Here is a 13,365-nt window from a genome sequence, read left to right as displayed (position 1 = left end):
GTGTGACTATCTTGACAAATAGGAGATCATTATACAAATAAAGAGGAGGCTGCAGCTCACACATTCTCATACTTTCTGTAACATCCAGGAAGAAATGTCAGGTAGCTTGAAAAATGTCTCGACGATAATCTAGGTGAAGTTTTTATTTAAATGTTTGCAATATTTCAGGGTTCCTTATGAGGAAAGCTAACAATAAATCCATAAACTTCTATAAAATAGTATATAATTGAATAGATGGCGAGTTATTGTGATGTAGAAATTTTATTTTTTTACCAATTTTTTGGATTTTGTCATGTAAATGTTGATGCTCCGTAATAAAGGTGCTGCTCAATAAAACATTACGTTGCATAAAACATTATGTCCCACTTGTCCTATAAAACCCCAGCTTAAAGTCTTGTCCAGCTGTTTACTGACATACTATTCATATTTTAATATTTTTTACAGCAAATAAATATTGGCTACAAATATTGCTTATCAGCCTTCTTGACTACTAATTTTCTAACACAATCGGTGTAGTGTTAATTCATCTCTTCATGCATAATCCACATTTAATACACAAGTCTTTAACTGCAAATACTCTCTTAATACAAGCTTTATTCATTTTAAGAACAAACTTCTAATACAGTAAAAGAAGCAAGAATGTAATGCAGAGAATAAACCAAGAATATTCAACTGGCGGGTTCAGCTTAACGTGGAAAAGACCTAAAATCACTCATGGAGCTCAGAGCTTCTTGACCTCTTACAATCTTGTCAAGTGATAGGAAACCTTGTGTTCATCACAAAGGTTATTATCAAGGCTTAGGTCAGGCTGATTACAAAAATAAATACTAATCAAATATACTGCAAAAGAAAGGATTCATAAAAACTAATTAAAAAACAAAATTACACAGTGCTAAAATAAACATTTGAAGTAAATTACCAATTAATAATAGTTTCTTAGACTGTCAATAAAATTAAAGTGCAAATGAAAATACAGCTTCACCACTTAATAGTTTTTGCGCTTTAAAAACTTCTCTATGACTTTAGCTCGACTTCTTCAGTTTGATATTGTCATTACTGCCACTAGTGGTGGAAACGTGTATTACAAGAGAAGCAGATATTTTTGTTTGTCAAACACGATATAGATGATCTTTGACAAGCTGTTGTATTGATTGGCTATTTCTTTCCCTGAATTTCATGACAAAATAAAGACGAATCAAATAATAATAATGGATTAGATTTATATAACACTTTTCTAGACACTCAAAGCGCTTCACAGAGAAGTGAGAAGCCATCATTCATTCACACCTGGTGGTGGTAAGATACTTTCATAGCCACAGCTGCCCTGGGGTAGACTGACAGAAGCGTGGCTGCCAGTTCGCGCCTACGGCCCCTCCGACCACCACCTATCATCATTCATCATTCATTCACCAGTGTGAGCGGCACTGGGGGCAAAGGTAAAGTGTCCTGCCCAAGGACACAACGGCAGCAATTTAGATGTCAAGAGGCAGGGAACACGGCCGCTCTACCCACTACGCCATGCCGCCCCTGTCCACTGCAGAGGACGCTGGTTCTTAGAACTATACAAAATAAAAATAACTGAGGGGAGAAATAACTCTTGAATGTGGCCTCTAAAACAAGTTGGAATAGTAAACAATGTGCTTGCTAAAGTGCAGTACATCAAAATGTCCAGTAGGGGGCATTCGTGTTGCTTTGATGTTCAATATCAGGCCTCAAAAGCATTGATGACAAATAAGTGCATATTAAATGTACTAATTAGAAAGTAATAGTGAATGATACTAATATTCATCAGTGGTGTGAGAGTTCTTCTCCAAACTTTCCTGATGATTTAAAGACAATCGGTGGTCTTTCCTCAGCCAAGAGTTGGGATGAAGACCTTTCAAGGTCCCCCACTGACCGTCTCTGCCGCATGTCGCCGCGGGGACGCAGGGAGGACACATCTTGGTCGCGTGTCGTCTGCCTACCAGGAAGCTCTGTGCTGGCGCAGGAGAGTTGGGGTTGGAAGACAGGCTGGAGGAGCTTGCTTCCATTGACCTCCGGCACCGCTGCAGAAGCCCTGCCTCTGGCTTTGAGGGGCGCTCCCATTTGTCCTCGCCCGCGAGGTCGTCCGCGCTCCCTGAAAAGCCCAACCGGATCTTGGCTGCGTACGCCAGCGCCGGTTCCGAGCGTCGCCGCTGCCTGTGCACGCTGTGCGGGGAGAGGGAGTCCGGGGTGGAGGCGGGGTCGGCGGTCGGCGTGTCCCGGCCAGGACGGTGCAGCCTCCGCCCCCGGCTTCTCCTCAGCAGCTGCCAGGTGCTTTTCTGCGTGTCGGCGTCCGTGTCCTGGTCATAGTCGCTGCATGTGAGGACTGAGTCCAAACTCCCCGGTTTGGATCTCAGGCGTCGGCCGCAAAAACTGGGTGAGCCGCCGCTGCTGGTGTCCAACTCGTTCTCCAGACTGTCGTAGGACGAGTCGGTCAGAGGATACGTCCACTTGTCTGGAAAGGTGACAACAATTAGACACATTTAGATACAATTTACATGTATGGGGTTTCTCCTCCTCATTATCCCTCACATGATGTTGATTATTCAAATCACATTTTAAAAAAATGTACAAAAAGTTAGATGTATGTGTGTGCATAGTAGGGGCGTCCCGATCCAATATTGATATCAGCATAAGTATCAAATTATTATGTATCAAATGTCCGATATAAGCAGCGTGTTAACTTGTGCAAAGCTGGACAGAGAGTTAACATCTGAATGTCCTCCAATAAGCACACAATTTCTTCTGGTTAACGTGGTAGGCTACTAGCAGCTACACAACAGCTGGGCGCACAAGCCAGACATACGTAATAAGTGTCCTTAATTGAACAATATTGCAGTCTAAAACAACACATTTGTCAACATACACTAATATAAAATAATTATAACTTACACGGGATTTGAGCATGTATGGAAGAATATGGTGTTGTATTAGAAAGTATCCAGTAACAAACGTGTCTGCATCATTCAACTTACTGCATCAAGAGCTTGACCTCATGAATTACTGTGGCCAATAGGTGTCACCACAATTACCACTCCATTTTAAAGACAGCACAATAGGCCAAACTCATAAACTGAGTGCATTTATTTTAGAAAGCCATATTAAGTTATTTTCTAATAATGCACATGTGTAATAATTGCACTGATTAAATAGTATTGTATTGTGTGTAAAAACAGCAGAAATCCATGCAGGCTTATTTATTGCACGCTTTCTCACTCAAGTTTATCAGATTATATTTGTTTTAATTTATTGCTTCCTGCAATCAAATAACACACTAATTGCTCCTCCCTTTGTTTATTTTGGCTTCTTGCTTTTCTACCCAGCCCCTCCTCTTTCCTATCTGATCTCGTATCGGACCAATACGCCACACTCCAATATCGCTACCGGAAGTGACAATGTTGTATCAGGACACACTTGGTGCTTACCCTGAAACAAACACTTTCTCCAAAGCATGTTTTGTGTCAAAGACGGTCTCTCTCAGTTGTGCAAAAACAATTATCGATAATATCATAATCAACTGTTTGGAACATGTCAATTTGCCACAATTTGACCCCGATCCCTAAATGTGGGAGAGTGCAGATGAGCAGAAAGAGTAAAAGTGAGTCCTGAATTTGTGTATCTGCTGCAAGTACCAGGCTGATACATACTTGCCAACCCTCCCGATTTTCCCGGGAGACTCCCGAATTTCAGTGCCCCTCCCGAAAATCTCCCGGAACAACCATTCTCCCGATTTCCACCCAGACAACAATATTGGGGGCGTGCCTTTAAGGCACTGTCTTTAGCGTCCTCTCTCATCTGAAACCTTCACCCCTTAATAGCCGCATGCTGTCCTCACTCAGGTCCCCCCCTCCCCCCATCTCCCGAATTCGGAGGTCTCAAGGTTGGCAAGTATGGGCTGATACATGACCGATCATTACACAGTGAGAGTGACAGCAGGCTTATAACAGATACAGTGAATATGATACCAGGCTAACACATAACACAGATAATACAATGAGTATACCAGGCTCATACATGACAAATGATACAGCGAGTGTGATTCCAGGCTGATACATGACAGATCATGTTACAGTGAGTGTGACAGCAGGCTGATACATGACAGATGATACAGTGAATGTGATACCAGGCTGATTCATTACAGATCATGATACAGTGAGTGTGATACCAGGCTGATATACAACATGGATGATACAGCGAGTGTGATACACAACACAGATGGTACAGTGAGTGTGATACCAGGCTGATACACAACACAGATGATACAATGAGTGATACCAGGCTGATACATAAAACAGATGATTCAATGAGTGTAATACCAGGCTGATACACAACAGATGATACAACAGATGATACATAACACAGATGATACCGCAATGTGATACCAGGCTGATACATAACACAGACGATACAGTGAGTGTGATACCAGGCAGATACGCAACACAGATACAGTGCGTGTGATACCAGGCTAATACATGACAGATCATGATACAGTGTGATACCAGACTGATACATGACAAATCATGATACAGTGAGTGTGATAGCAGGCTGATACACAAAGCAGATGATACAGTGAGTGTGATACCACGCTGATACATAACACAGATGATACAGTGAGTGTGATACCAGGCTGATACGTAACACATGATACAGTGAGTGTGATACCAGGCTGATACACAACACAGATGATACAGTGAGTGTGATATCGGGCTGATAGACAACCCAGAAGATACAATGAGTGTTATACCAGGCTGACACAGATGATACAGTGAGTGTGATACCAGGCTGATACACAACACAGATGATACAGCGAGTGTGATACCAGGCTGATACACAACACAGATGATACAGTGAGTGTGATACCAGGCTGACACGCAACACAGATGATAAAGCGAGTGTGATACCAGGCTGATACATAACACAGATGATAAAGTGAGTGTGATACCAGGCTGATACACAAAGCAGATGATACAGTGAGTGTGATACCACGCTGATACATAACACATGATACAGTGAGTGTGATACCAGGCTGATACGTAACACATGATACAGTGAGTGTGATACCAGGCTGATACACAACACAGATGATACAGTGAGTGTGATATCGGGCTGATAGACAACCCAGAAGATACAATGAGTGTTATACCAGGCTGACACAGATGATACAGTGAGTGTGATACCAGGCTGATACACAACACAGATGATACAGCGAGTGTGATACCAGGCTGATACACAACACAGATGATACAGTGAGTGTGATACCAGGCTGACACGCAACACAGATGATAAAGCGAGTGTGATACCAGGCTGATACATAACACAGATGATAAAGTGAGTGTGATACCAGGCTGATGCATAACACACATGATACAGTGAGAGTGATACCAGGCTGATACACAACACAGATGATACAGTGTGTGATACCAGGCTGATGCATAACACATATGATACAGTGATTGTGATACCAGGCTGATACACAACACAGATGATACAGCGAGTGTGAGTTTAGTACCAAGTCCTGTCTCCTCCTCAGCAGTGAGTGTTTGTGGAAAAGCTCCAAAGAGTGAGGATGGTTCCTCTCCTATGATCTGCTGGCACTGGTCTATCATGAACTTCACCAAGTCACACACCTGTGCAGCCACAAACACATCCAGCATCAATGCCTGCTCTGGTATTACTTCTACCACCGAACTCTTGTTTTTCTACACACCGTTAGAGGAAATATATGTTTTTGTTTTTTTACTAAAAATCTAAGATACTAAAAAATGTTCTATTGCAGTAAAACATCATACAGAATAATATTAATATGGTCAAGTATTGGCTGACTCTTTGGTTCATATTGTTGCGACTGAGTGTGAGTGCCAGGAAGAAAAGCTCAGACTCTCTTAGGGAAATGCATTTGGTACCACCTGATGTATAGCCCGCTGAACACCCCAAATATAAGACTAGTCTTTTCTGTCTTATATGTGGACCAGTACAGTGCACTATAATCCCAGGGCTGGGCGATGAAAGATATCAATACTGTATATATCGTAACAGACACGTAATTGATATTGATAACAAAATGTATTCGATTAGTTGTTCGATATTTTTTTCCCTTCTTTGTTGGAAAAAGCGGACGTTGCAAAGCAAGGTTGGTTGCATTAACAAAGGCACTCGCCGAGCAACGCAGGAAGTGATCACTGATCAGTGGGAGTGACACAGCCAATCAGGTAACAGTATGGTTGGTTGCGCCATCTTTTTGTCTGGCGGTTGATTCTTTGCATGGAGTGAGAAGAGAAAGTAAAAATGAAGAGATTGCGGATAAAAGAGGAAAAGTCACCTGGACAGCTATTGTGATTTTACTATTTTGTTGATATTGTTTTCCATGCTTGTGTTGACATTTCCTTTCTGCCTTGATAGCTGAGGGATTATAATCAGAGGAAGGTTACATTTTAAATAAAAATGTTTACTTTCAATATATTTTTCTCCTGGTCGTTATTTTCAATAGGTCATAATAAATATCAGTAATTATTGATATTGACATCGACCAATATAAAACAATTATAGTGTTACAGTTTTCAGCCAAATTGCCCAGCCCTGAATTGTCCCTCGCCGCATCTACACATTAACATATTTATGCCCTAAATGTAGCATTGCCAAGCAAAAAAATGTCTAAATGAGGCACAAATATCAATACTACTGTAGTATTGGCCACTAGATGAAACCATGGCTCCTAAAGTCAGTAGTCTTATTTTCTCTGATTAGGTCTACTGTATTGGATTAAAAGAGTGTAAAGGTGACAATGTGGGTGTTATTTCATGTCTCCAGGGATTGTTGAAAACCATATTTAAAAGGGCGTACAGGGTTTCCCGCAGCGCTTTGTTGCTAAGGCGGCCGCCTTAACAACAAAGAACCACCACCTAAACTAAAGTCTTAACAAGCTTAGTTCTGCCTCTGTCAGTACGTCTCTGCAGCACCCAGCATTGTCCCACCCACAGAACCATCTGATTGGTTACATGCAGAGCGGTAACAGCCAATCAGCAGTGCTATTCAGAGCGCATGTAGTCAGTGCTCAGGCAGGCAGAGAGAACAGACGGTGGAGTGAGCAGAAAGTTGTTTAGCAGGTGAGCTTAAGGCAGCGGACTCTCCCCAAATTATAATAAACAATTCCAAGTGAACTACTAGTAACATCACTATGAGTCCGTTGACGTTCTAGAAATATAAGCGGCAGCTCAGCTCGCTCGCAGTCATTGAAGTGAAGGCTAATTAGCTTTGAGCGTAACGTTAGCTCATTTTGCGCTGTGTGTGCGTGCGTGCGTGAGTGTGTGTGTGTTACGGACAGCAAAGCCCTGTCTGTCTGAGAGAAAGACAAGCATTACTACAGTTAACAGCTAAGTTATTTCACTTTACCTTTTTCTGTGTTGATTGAGCTGTGTTGAAGCAGCAAAAAAGGACATTATGTTAAACGAAGAGTTTCTGTATCGGATAGTTGATATAATAATGTAACTGCATCATTAAGCCTACATGAACTCCATGGTGTTCAGGGATAAATAGTCTGTCCTATTGCTATTGTATTATTTTTTCAGCTATAGTTACATTAATCATTAGTAATGTAGCAGTCTAGTTTTGAATGGCAGGGTCCCTGCTATCACATGATAAAAATATAACATTTACATAATAAAAATCTACCACAGGCTTCCCAAATGCTGTAATAAATTAAGCATGATGAGTTGAACATATGTCAGCATGTGGCCCCACTTTTAACTCTTTTTTTCAAACACTTATTTACAGTAAGTCATTAATTTGACTTAGTCATTATTTTGTCTTAGTAAGTCAATATTTACTAAGTCAAAACAATGACATACTTATTATCTCAGATAACAAGGACTGTTTTGTTTTTACTATACAGAAAAAATATCGATATATATATCGTATATTGCCATTCAGCATACAGAGTGGAAAACAACCAAAAGTTGTAGGCTTCGTCACGTGACAAATTATACTGCTCTTTACACCCAACCTTCCCCTTGGAGAGACACCACCTTAACTAACAGATTTTCTGGGGGAAACACTGGCGTATATACAGTACAGGCAAAAAGTTTGGACACAACTTCTCATTCAATGTGTTTGCTCACTCTTGGCATTCTCTCGATGAGTTTCAAGCACACCTGTGAGGTTAAATTAAGAGAATGCCAAGAGTGTGTGAAAAAGTAATCAGAGCAAAGGGTGGCTATTTTGAAGAAACTAGAATAGAAAACATGTTTTCAGTTATTTTACCTTTTTTTTTGTTAAGTACATAACTCCACATGTGTTCATTCATAGTTTTGATGCTTTCAGTGACAATCTACAATGTAAATAGTCATGAAAATAAAGAAAATGCATTGAATGAGAAGGTGTGTCCAAACTTTTGGCCTGTACTGTATGCTCTATGAAAATATTCAATTTATATTAATAATCCCTACTTGGTAGAAATTAATGGACCACAGTCAGGCCCCTAACCAATTACAGTAAACCACTGTTTATCACTGTTAATTAATTATGTGGTAAATATATTTCCCCCAAGTAAGAATGATTAAAAATAAAAAATTGTATTATGAATCAAATATTATAATAGCTGTTTACGGCCTTTTATTATGAGAGCCGTATAGTAATATAGCCTTTACATTTTTGTAATCCAATAGAGTAATGCTGTCTGAGGCTGAGCCAATCAGTGGCTACGATACTGAAGCGCGAGCTGATTCGTTTGGTCCCATCTAGTGACGAATACTACTGTAATATTAATATGTTTAGTTCATTCAGCCATGTTTATGCTTGGAATTGCTAAATGCTAAAAAAAACAAACTAAAAAAAAACTTGGAAACGCGACATATCAACATTTTTTTCAAACAAGTTAATTATTTGGTTTGAAATAAGCCGTGAAAATAAGCATTACAAATGTGAGTAGCTCTATGCTATAGAACCTTCCTGCAGGTATAGAGATCAGACCTTTGTTTGGCTCCAACAATAATTTACCTTCCTGGTTCCTTCGTTCTCCGCCTCCGGGCTGCACAGTGCTCCAGGGGGCCAAAGCATGCTGGGAGCGATGCACACCGCCAAGTTAAAACTGGTCATCTGGTTCTCTTGGGCGTTACCGTGGATATGCTGCAGCACGGCCAGCAGGTGGCGCAGCAGCAGAGTGTTGCCTTTGGGCAGCCTACCCATCATTCTGCACAACAAAAAATATTTATTTGCATTTGTTGGAAGCATTGAGAGCTGAGGGAGACATTACAGCAGGGGTGTCCAAAGTGTGGCCTGGGGGCCATTTGTAGCCCGCAGCTCATTTTGTAACAGCCCGCGCACAGCACATTCTAAAATTATAATTAAAAAGAAACAAAACATAAACAAGTAGAATAAAAGAGCAAACAGGTGAAATTTAACGAGAAAAAGTTGCAATGTTGACTTTAATACCGCTGTCATTGCTCAAAAAATAATAATTAATCAAAATCAATGTTTTGATTTATTTACTCACTCAAGGCTTATTTCACATCCATTATTTGCTTTCTATTTTGGGGGGGAAATATTGCATATTTTGTGTTCTTGACATGTAAAAAAGTTCTCAGTGGCAAAAAATGCATAAAACAATATTTTAAAAATTACTTAAAATCAACTGGTAAATCTGAAGTTGTTCTACAGACTTAAGCGTTGGAAGTTTAAAAAAAAATACAATTGTATGACTTTTTTTTTTTGTGTTCTTGCCATTTAAAAAAAGTTCTATATGGCAAAAAGGCATTAAAAAATCCATCCATCCATCCATTTTCTACCGCTTATTCCCTTTGGGGTCGCGGGGGGCGCTGGAGCCTATCTCAGCTACAATCGGGCGGAAGGCGGGGTACACACTGGACAAGTCGCCACCTCATCGCAGGGCCAACACAGATAGACAGACAACATTCACACTCACATCCACACACTAGGGCCAATTTAGTGTTGCCAATCAACTTATCCCCAGGTGCATGTCTTTGGAGGTGGGAGGAAGCCGGAGTACCCGGAGGGAACCCACGCAGTCACGGGGAGAACATGCAAACTCCACACAGAAAGATCCCAAGCCCGGGATTGAACCCAAGACTACTCAGGACCTTCGTATTGTTAAAAAATGATTTAAAAAAAATACTGAAGTTGATCTACGGACTTAAGCGTTGAAAGTTAAAAAATAAAATTGTATGACTTATTTTTAACACTTATGAGTGGGACCCTTTTGGATCCCCAATAGTTTTAGTGTGATTTTTTTTAAGAACGGTCATTGCTCAAACAATAACAATGAATCAAAAATAATGTTATGAATTATGGACCTATTCAAGGCTCCAATTATTTCACATCCAATATTATGCTTTCTATTTTTGGGGGGGGGGGAATTGCATATTTTGTGTTCTTGCCATTTAAAAAAAGTTCTATATGGCAAAAAGGCATTTTAAAAAAAACAAAAACAAAAAACTGAAGTTGATCTACGGACTTAAGCGTTGAAAGTTAAAAAATAAAATTTTATGACTTATTTTTAACACTTTTATGAGTGGGACCCTTTTGGATCCCCAATAGTTTTAGTGTGATTTTTTTAAGAACTGTCATTGCTCAAACAATAACAATGAATCAAAAATAATGTTATGAATTATGGACCTATTCAAGGCTACAATTTTTTCACATCCAATATTCTGCTTTCTATTTTGGGGGAAAAATAATATACGGCAAAAAGGCATAAAACAAATAATAATGACAAAATCAACTGGTAAATCTGAAGTTGATCTACAGACTAAAGTGTTGAAAGTAAAAAAAAAAAAAAAAAAAAAAAAAAAAAAGTATGAGGTGGCGACTTGTCCAGGGTGTACCCCGAATGCAGCTGAGATAGGCTCCAGCATCCCCTGCGACCTCTGAAAGGGACAAGCGGTAAAAGATGGATGGACTTAATTTTTAACACTTTTATGAGTGGGGGTGGGGGGCTTTTGGATCCCCAATCATTTTTGTGGGATTTTCTTTCTGTTTTTTTTAAAATCGTCAGTGTTAAAAAATAAAAAATAAAAATCAGTTGTTGTGAAGTAATTAGAGCCTTAAATAGGTCAATTCATATCAAATATTCCCCTTTGGAAACATTTTTTGGGGAAAATATTGCATATTTTCTGTTTTTTTACAAAAAGTGCATAAAACATAAAAAATATGCAGAAGGACCCCAAATTCATCTAGAGATTTAAGCATTGAAAAAATAAAATAAAATATAGGACTTGTTTTTAACAATTCCAGGTCCTAACAATTCCAAACTTAAGCGGAACCCTAAAGATTTAAAAAAAATGTATATGTTTTGAAAATGTCAAATATCAAAATGGCCCCCACATGTGTTCAGTTTTCAGTGGAAAGTTTGTCCACCCTGCATTAGAAGACATTGTCCTATTGTCACACCTTTGTATCTCCTGCACTCGCTCTTGCTCCGCCTCTTCTTCCTCCAACACATCCATCCACTCTCCATGCAGATCACAGCACAGCAGGCTGCCAGGGATGTTGCGCAGGAAGTCCTAGCAAAGGCGTTACAAAGCGAAAGCATCACAGCGCGGATTAGAATGCAGATTACAGAGGCCTGTCCTGATGCAGATTAAATCTGAGAGATGTGGGTCAACAAGATGGTGCCGCGCTTACTTTGAAGACTCCGGCGATGATGAAGATGTGGTACCGTGTCAGGGGAAGAAGAAACTGTCCAGCATCCAATGAGTTCCTCAGTTCCCGGACGGTGCGAGCGCCTGCGGGCCGCCGGAAGATGCCCCGCGTCCACGGGCCCTCGTGATACAGGAAGATCAGCATGTCCTGGCGAGGGATGAGCAAAACACGGACTTGATCTGGTTGTGAACAGGAATATTTTTAATAAGCAATAGGAAAGGCAGTAATACAGCATCAATTACAAAAAGTAATCCAGAGAGTAACCTTTGACCAAAAGACAAATACAATATAAATGAGTGATCTTCAGCATCACGACAGTCCTTGACTCATGTTTTTGGAAGAAGAACCCAGCAGAGCTATCTCTGCTGGAACGAGCAGGGTGATATAAAAATGTCTTTTAGACACAGAGCAGGCCAATGGAAACAATACAACATAAAGCACTTAGAGTAACATTGTTGTTGGACTAAAATAATAATTTTGTCACAACACCCACCATGACGGGCTTTGGCAAAGTGTCCTCTACGCACACGGCGCTGAGGGGCCGACCGAACAAGCAGCCCTGTGCCGTGGTCCCCGTGGACGTCTCCAGCTGAGGGGAGGAACCTCGCAAGAAGGCCCAAGTGATTAAGGATCGCCTCCTTTTCAGTGGCTTCTGGGGGAAATCTGCTTCAAATATTTAATCACGATTAAACACTCTTTGACAATAGTTAACTCATTATTTGCCATTAATCAAAAATATACGTTTTTTTTCATCCTTATTAAAATGTACACCCAACATTGGACTGAATCATTTTTTTATTAAACATCCATCCATCCATCCCCATCCATCTTCTTCCGCTTATCCGAGGTCGGGTCGCGGGGGCAGCAGCCTAAGCAGGGAAGCCCAGACTTCCCTCTCCCCAGCCACTTCGTCCAGCTCTTCCTGTGGGACCCCGAGGCGTTCCCAGGCCAGCCGGGAGACATAGTCTTCCCAACGTGTCCTGGGTCTTCCCCGCGGCCTCCTACCGGTCGGACGTGCCCTAAACACCTCCCTAGGGAGGCGTTCGGGTGGCATCCTGACCAGATGCCCGAACCACCTCATCTGGCTCCTCTCGATGTGGAGGAGCAGCGGCTTTACTTTGAGCTCCCCCCGGATGGCAGAGCTTCTCACCCTATCTCTAAGGGAGAGCCCCGCCACCCGGCGGAGGAAACTCATTTCGGCCGCTTGTACCCGTGATCTTGTCCTTTCGGTCATAACCCAAAGCTCATGACCATAGGTGAGGATGGGTACGTAGATCGACCGGTAAATTGAGAGCTTTGCCTTCCGGCTCAGCTCCTTCTTCACCACAACGGATCGATACAGCGTCCGCATTACTGAAGACGCCGCACCGATCCGCCTGTCGATCTCACGATCCACTCTTCCCTCACTCGTGAACAAGACTCCGAGGTACTTGAACTCCTCCACTTGGGGCAAGATCTCCTCCCCAACCCGGAGATGGCACTCCACCCTTTTCCGGGCGAGAACCATGGACTCGGACTTGGAGGTGCTGATTCTCATCCCAGTCGCTTCACACTCGGCTGCGAACCTATCCAGTGAGAGCTGAAGATCCTGGCCAGATGAAGCCATCAGGACCACATCATCTGCAAAAAGCAGAGACCTAATCCTGCAGCCACCAAACCAGATCCCCTCAACGCCTTGACTGCGCCTAGAAA

The 13,365-nt window shown here is 41.5% G+C and overlaps 1 protein-coding gene across 5 annotated transcripts in view; it reads right to left on the bottom strand.

The window, feature by feature from the left end:
- Positions 1–1,200: 1,200 nt before the first annotated feature.
- The window catches only part of LOC133622329 (rho GTPase-activating protein 20-like), a 37,975-nt gene continuing 25,810 nt past the window's right edge, over positions 1,201–13,365 (bottom strand). For 2 of the 5 annotated variants that reach the window (XM_061984944.1, XM_061984941.1), the window contains exons 10-14: positions 12,167–12,339; positions 11,656–11,820; positions 11,422–11,534; positions 9,013–9,205; positions 3,871–5,648 (exon numbers count right to left, since the gene is read on the bottom strand). In XM_061984944.1, coding sequence (XP_061840928.1) covers positions 4,164–5,648; positions 9,013–9,205; positions 11,422–11,534; positions 11,656–11,820; positions 12,167–12,339 — 2,129 coding nt within the window. In that variant the 3' untranslated portion in view covers positions 3,871–4,163. Of the gene's footprint in view, positions 2,477–3,870; positions 5,649–9,012; positions 9,206–11,421; positions 11,535–11,655; positions 11,821–12,166; positions 12,340–13,365 lie in introns of those variants that run through there. The other 3 variants (XM_061984945.1, XM_061984946.1, XM_061984942.1) reach the window with 3 other exon arrangements.

The sequence above is a fragment of the Nerophis lumbriciformis genome, linkage group LG23 (genome assembly GCF_033978685.3).
Source record: "Nerophis lumbriciformis linkage group LG23, RoL_Nlum_v2.1, whole genome shotgun sequence".
Classification (NCBI taxonomy): Eukaryota; Metazoa; Chordata; class Actinopteri; order Syngnathiformes; family Syngnathidae; genus Nerophis; species Nerophis lumbriciformis.
The sequence above is the reverse complement of the archived record's forward strand: the minus strand, read 5'-3'. Positions and strand labels throughout refer to the sequence as shown.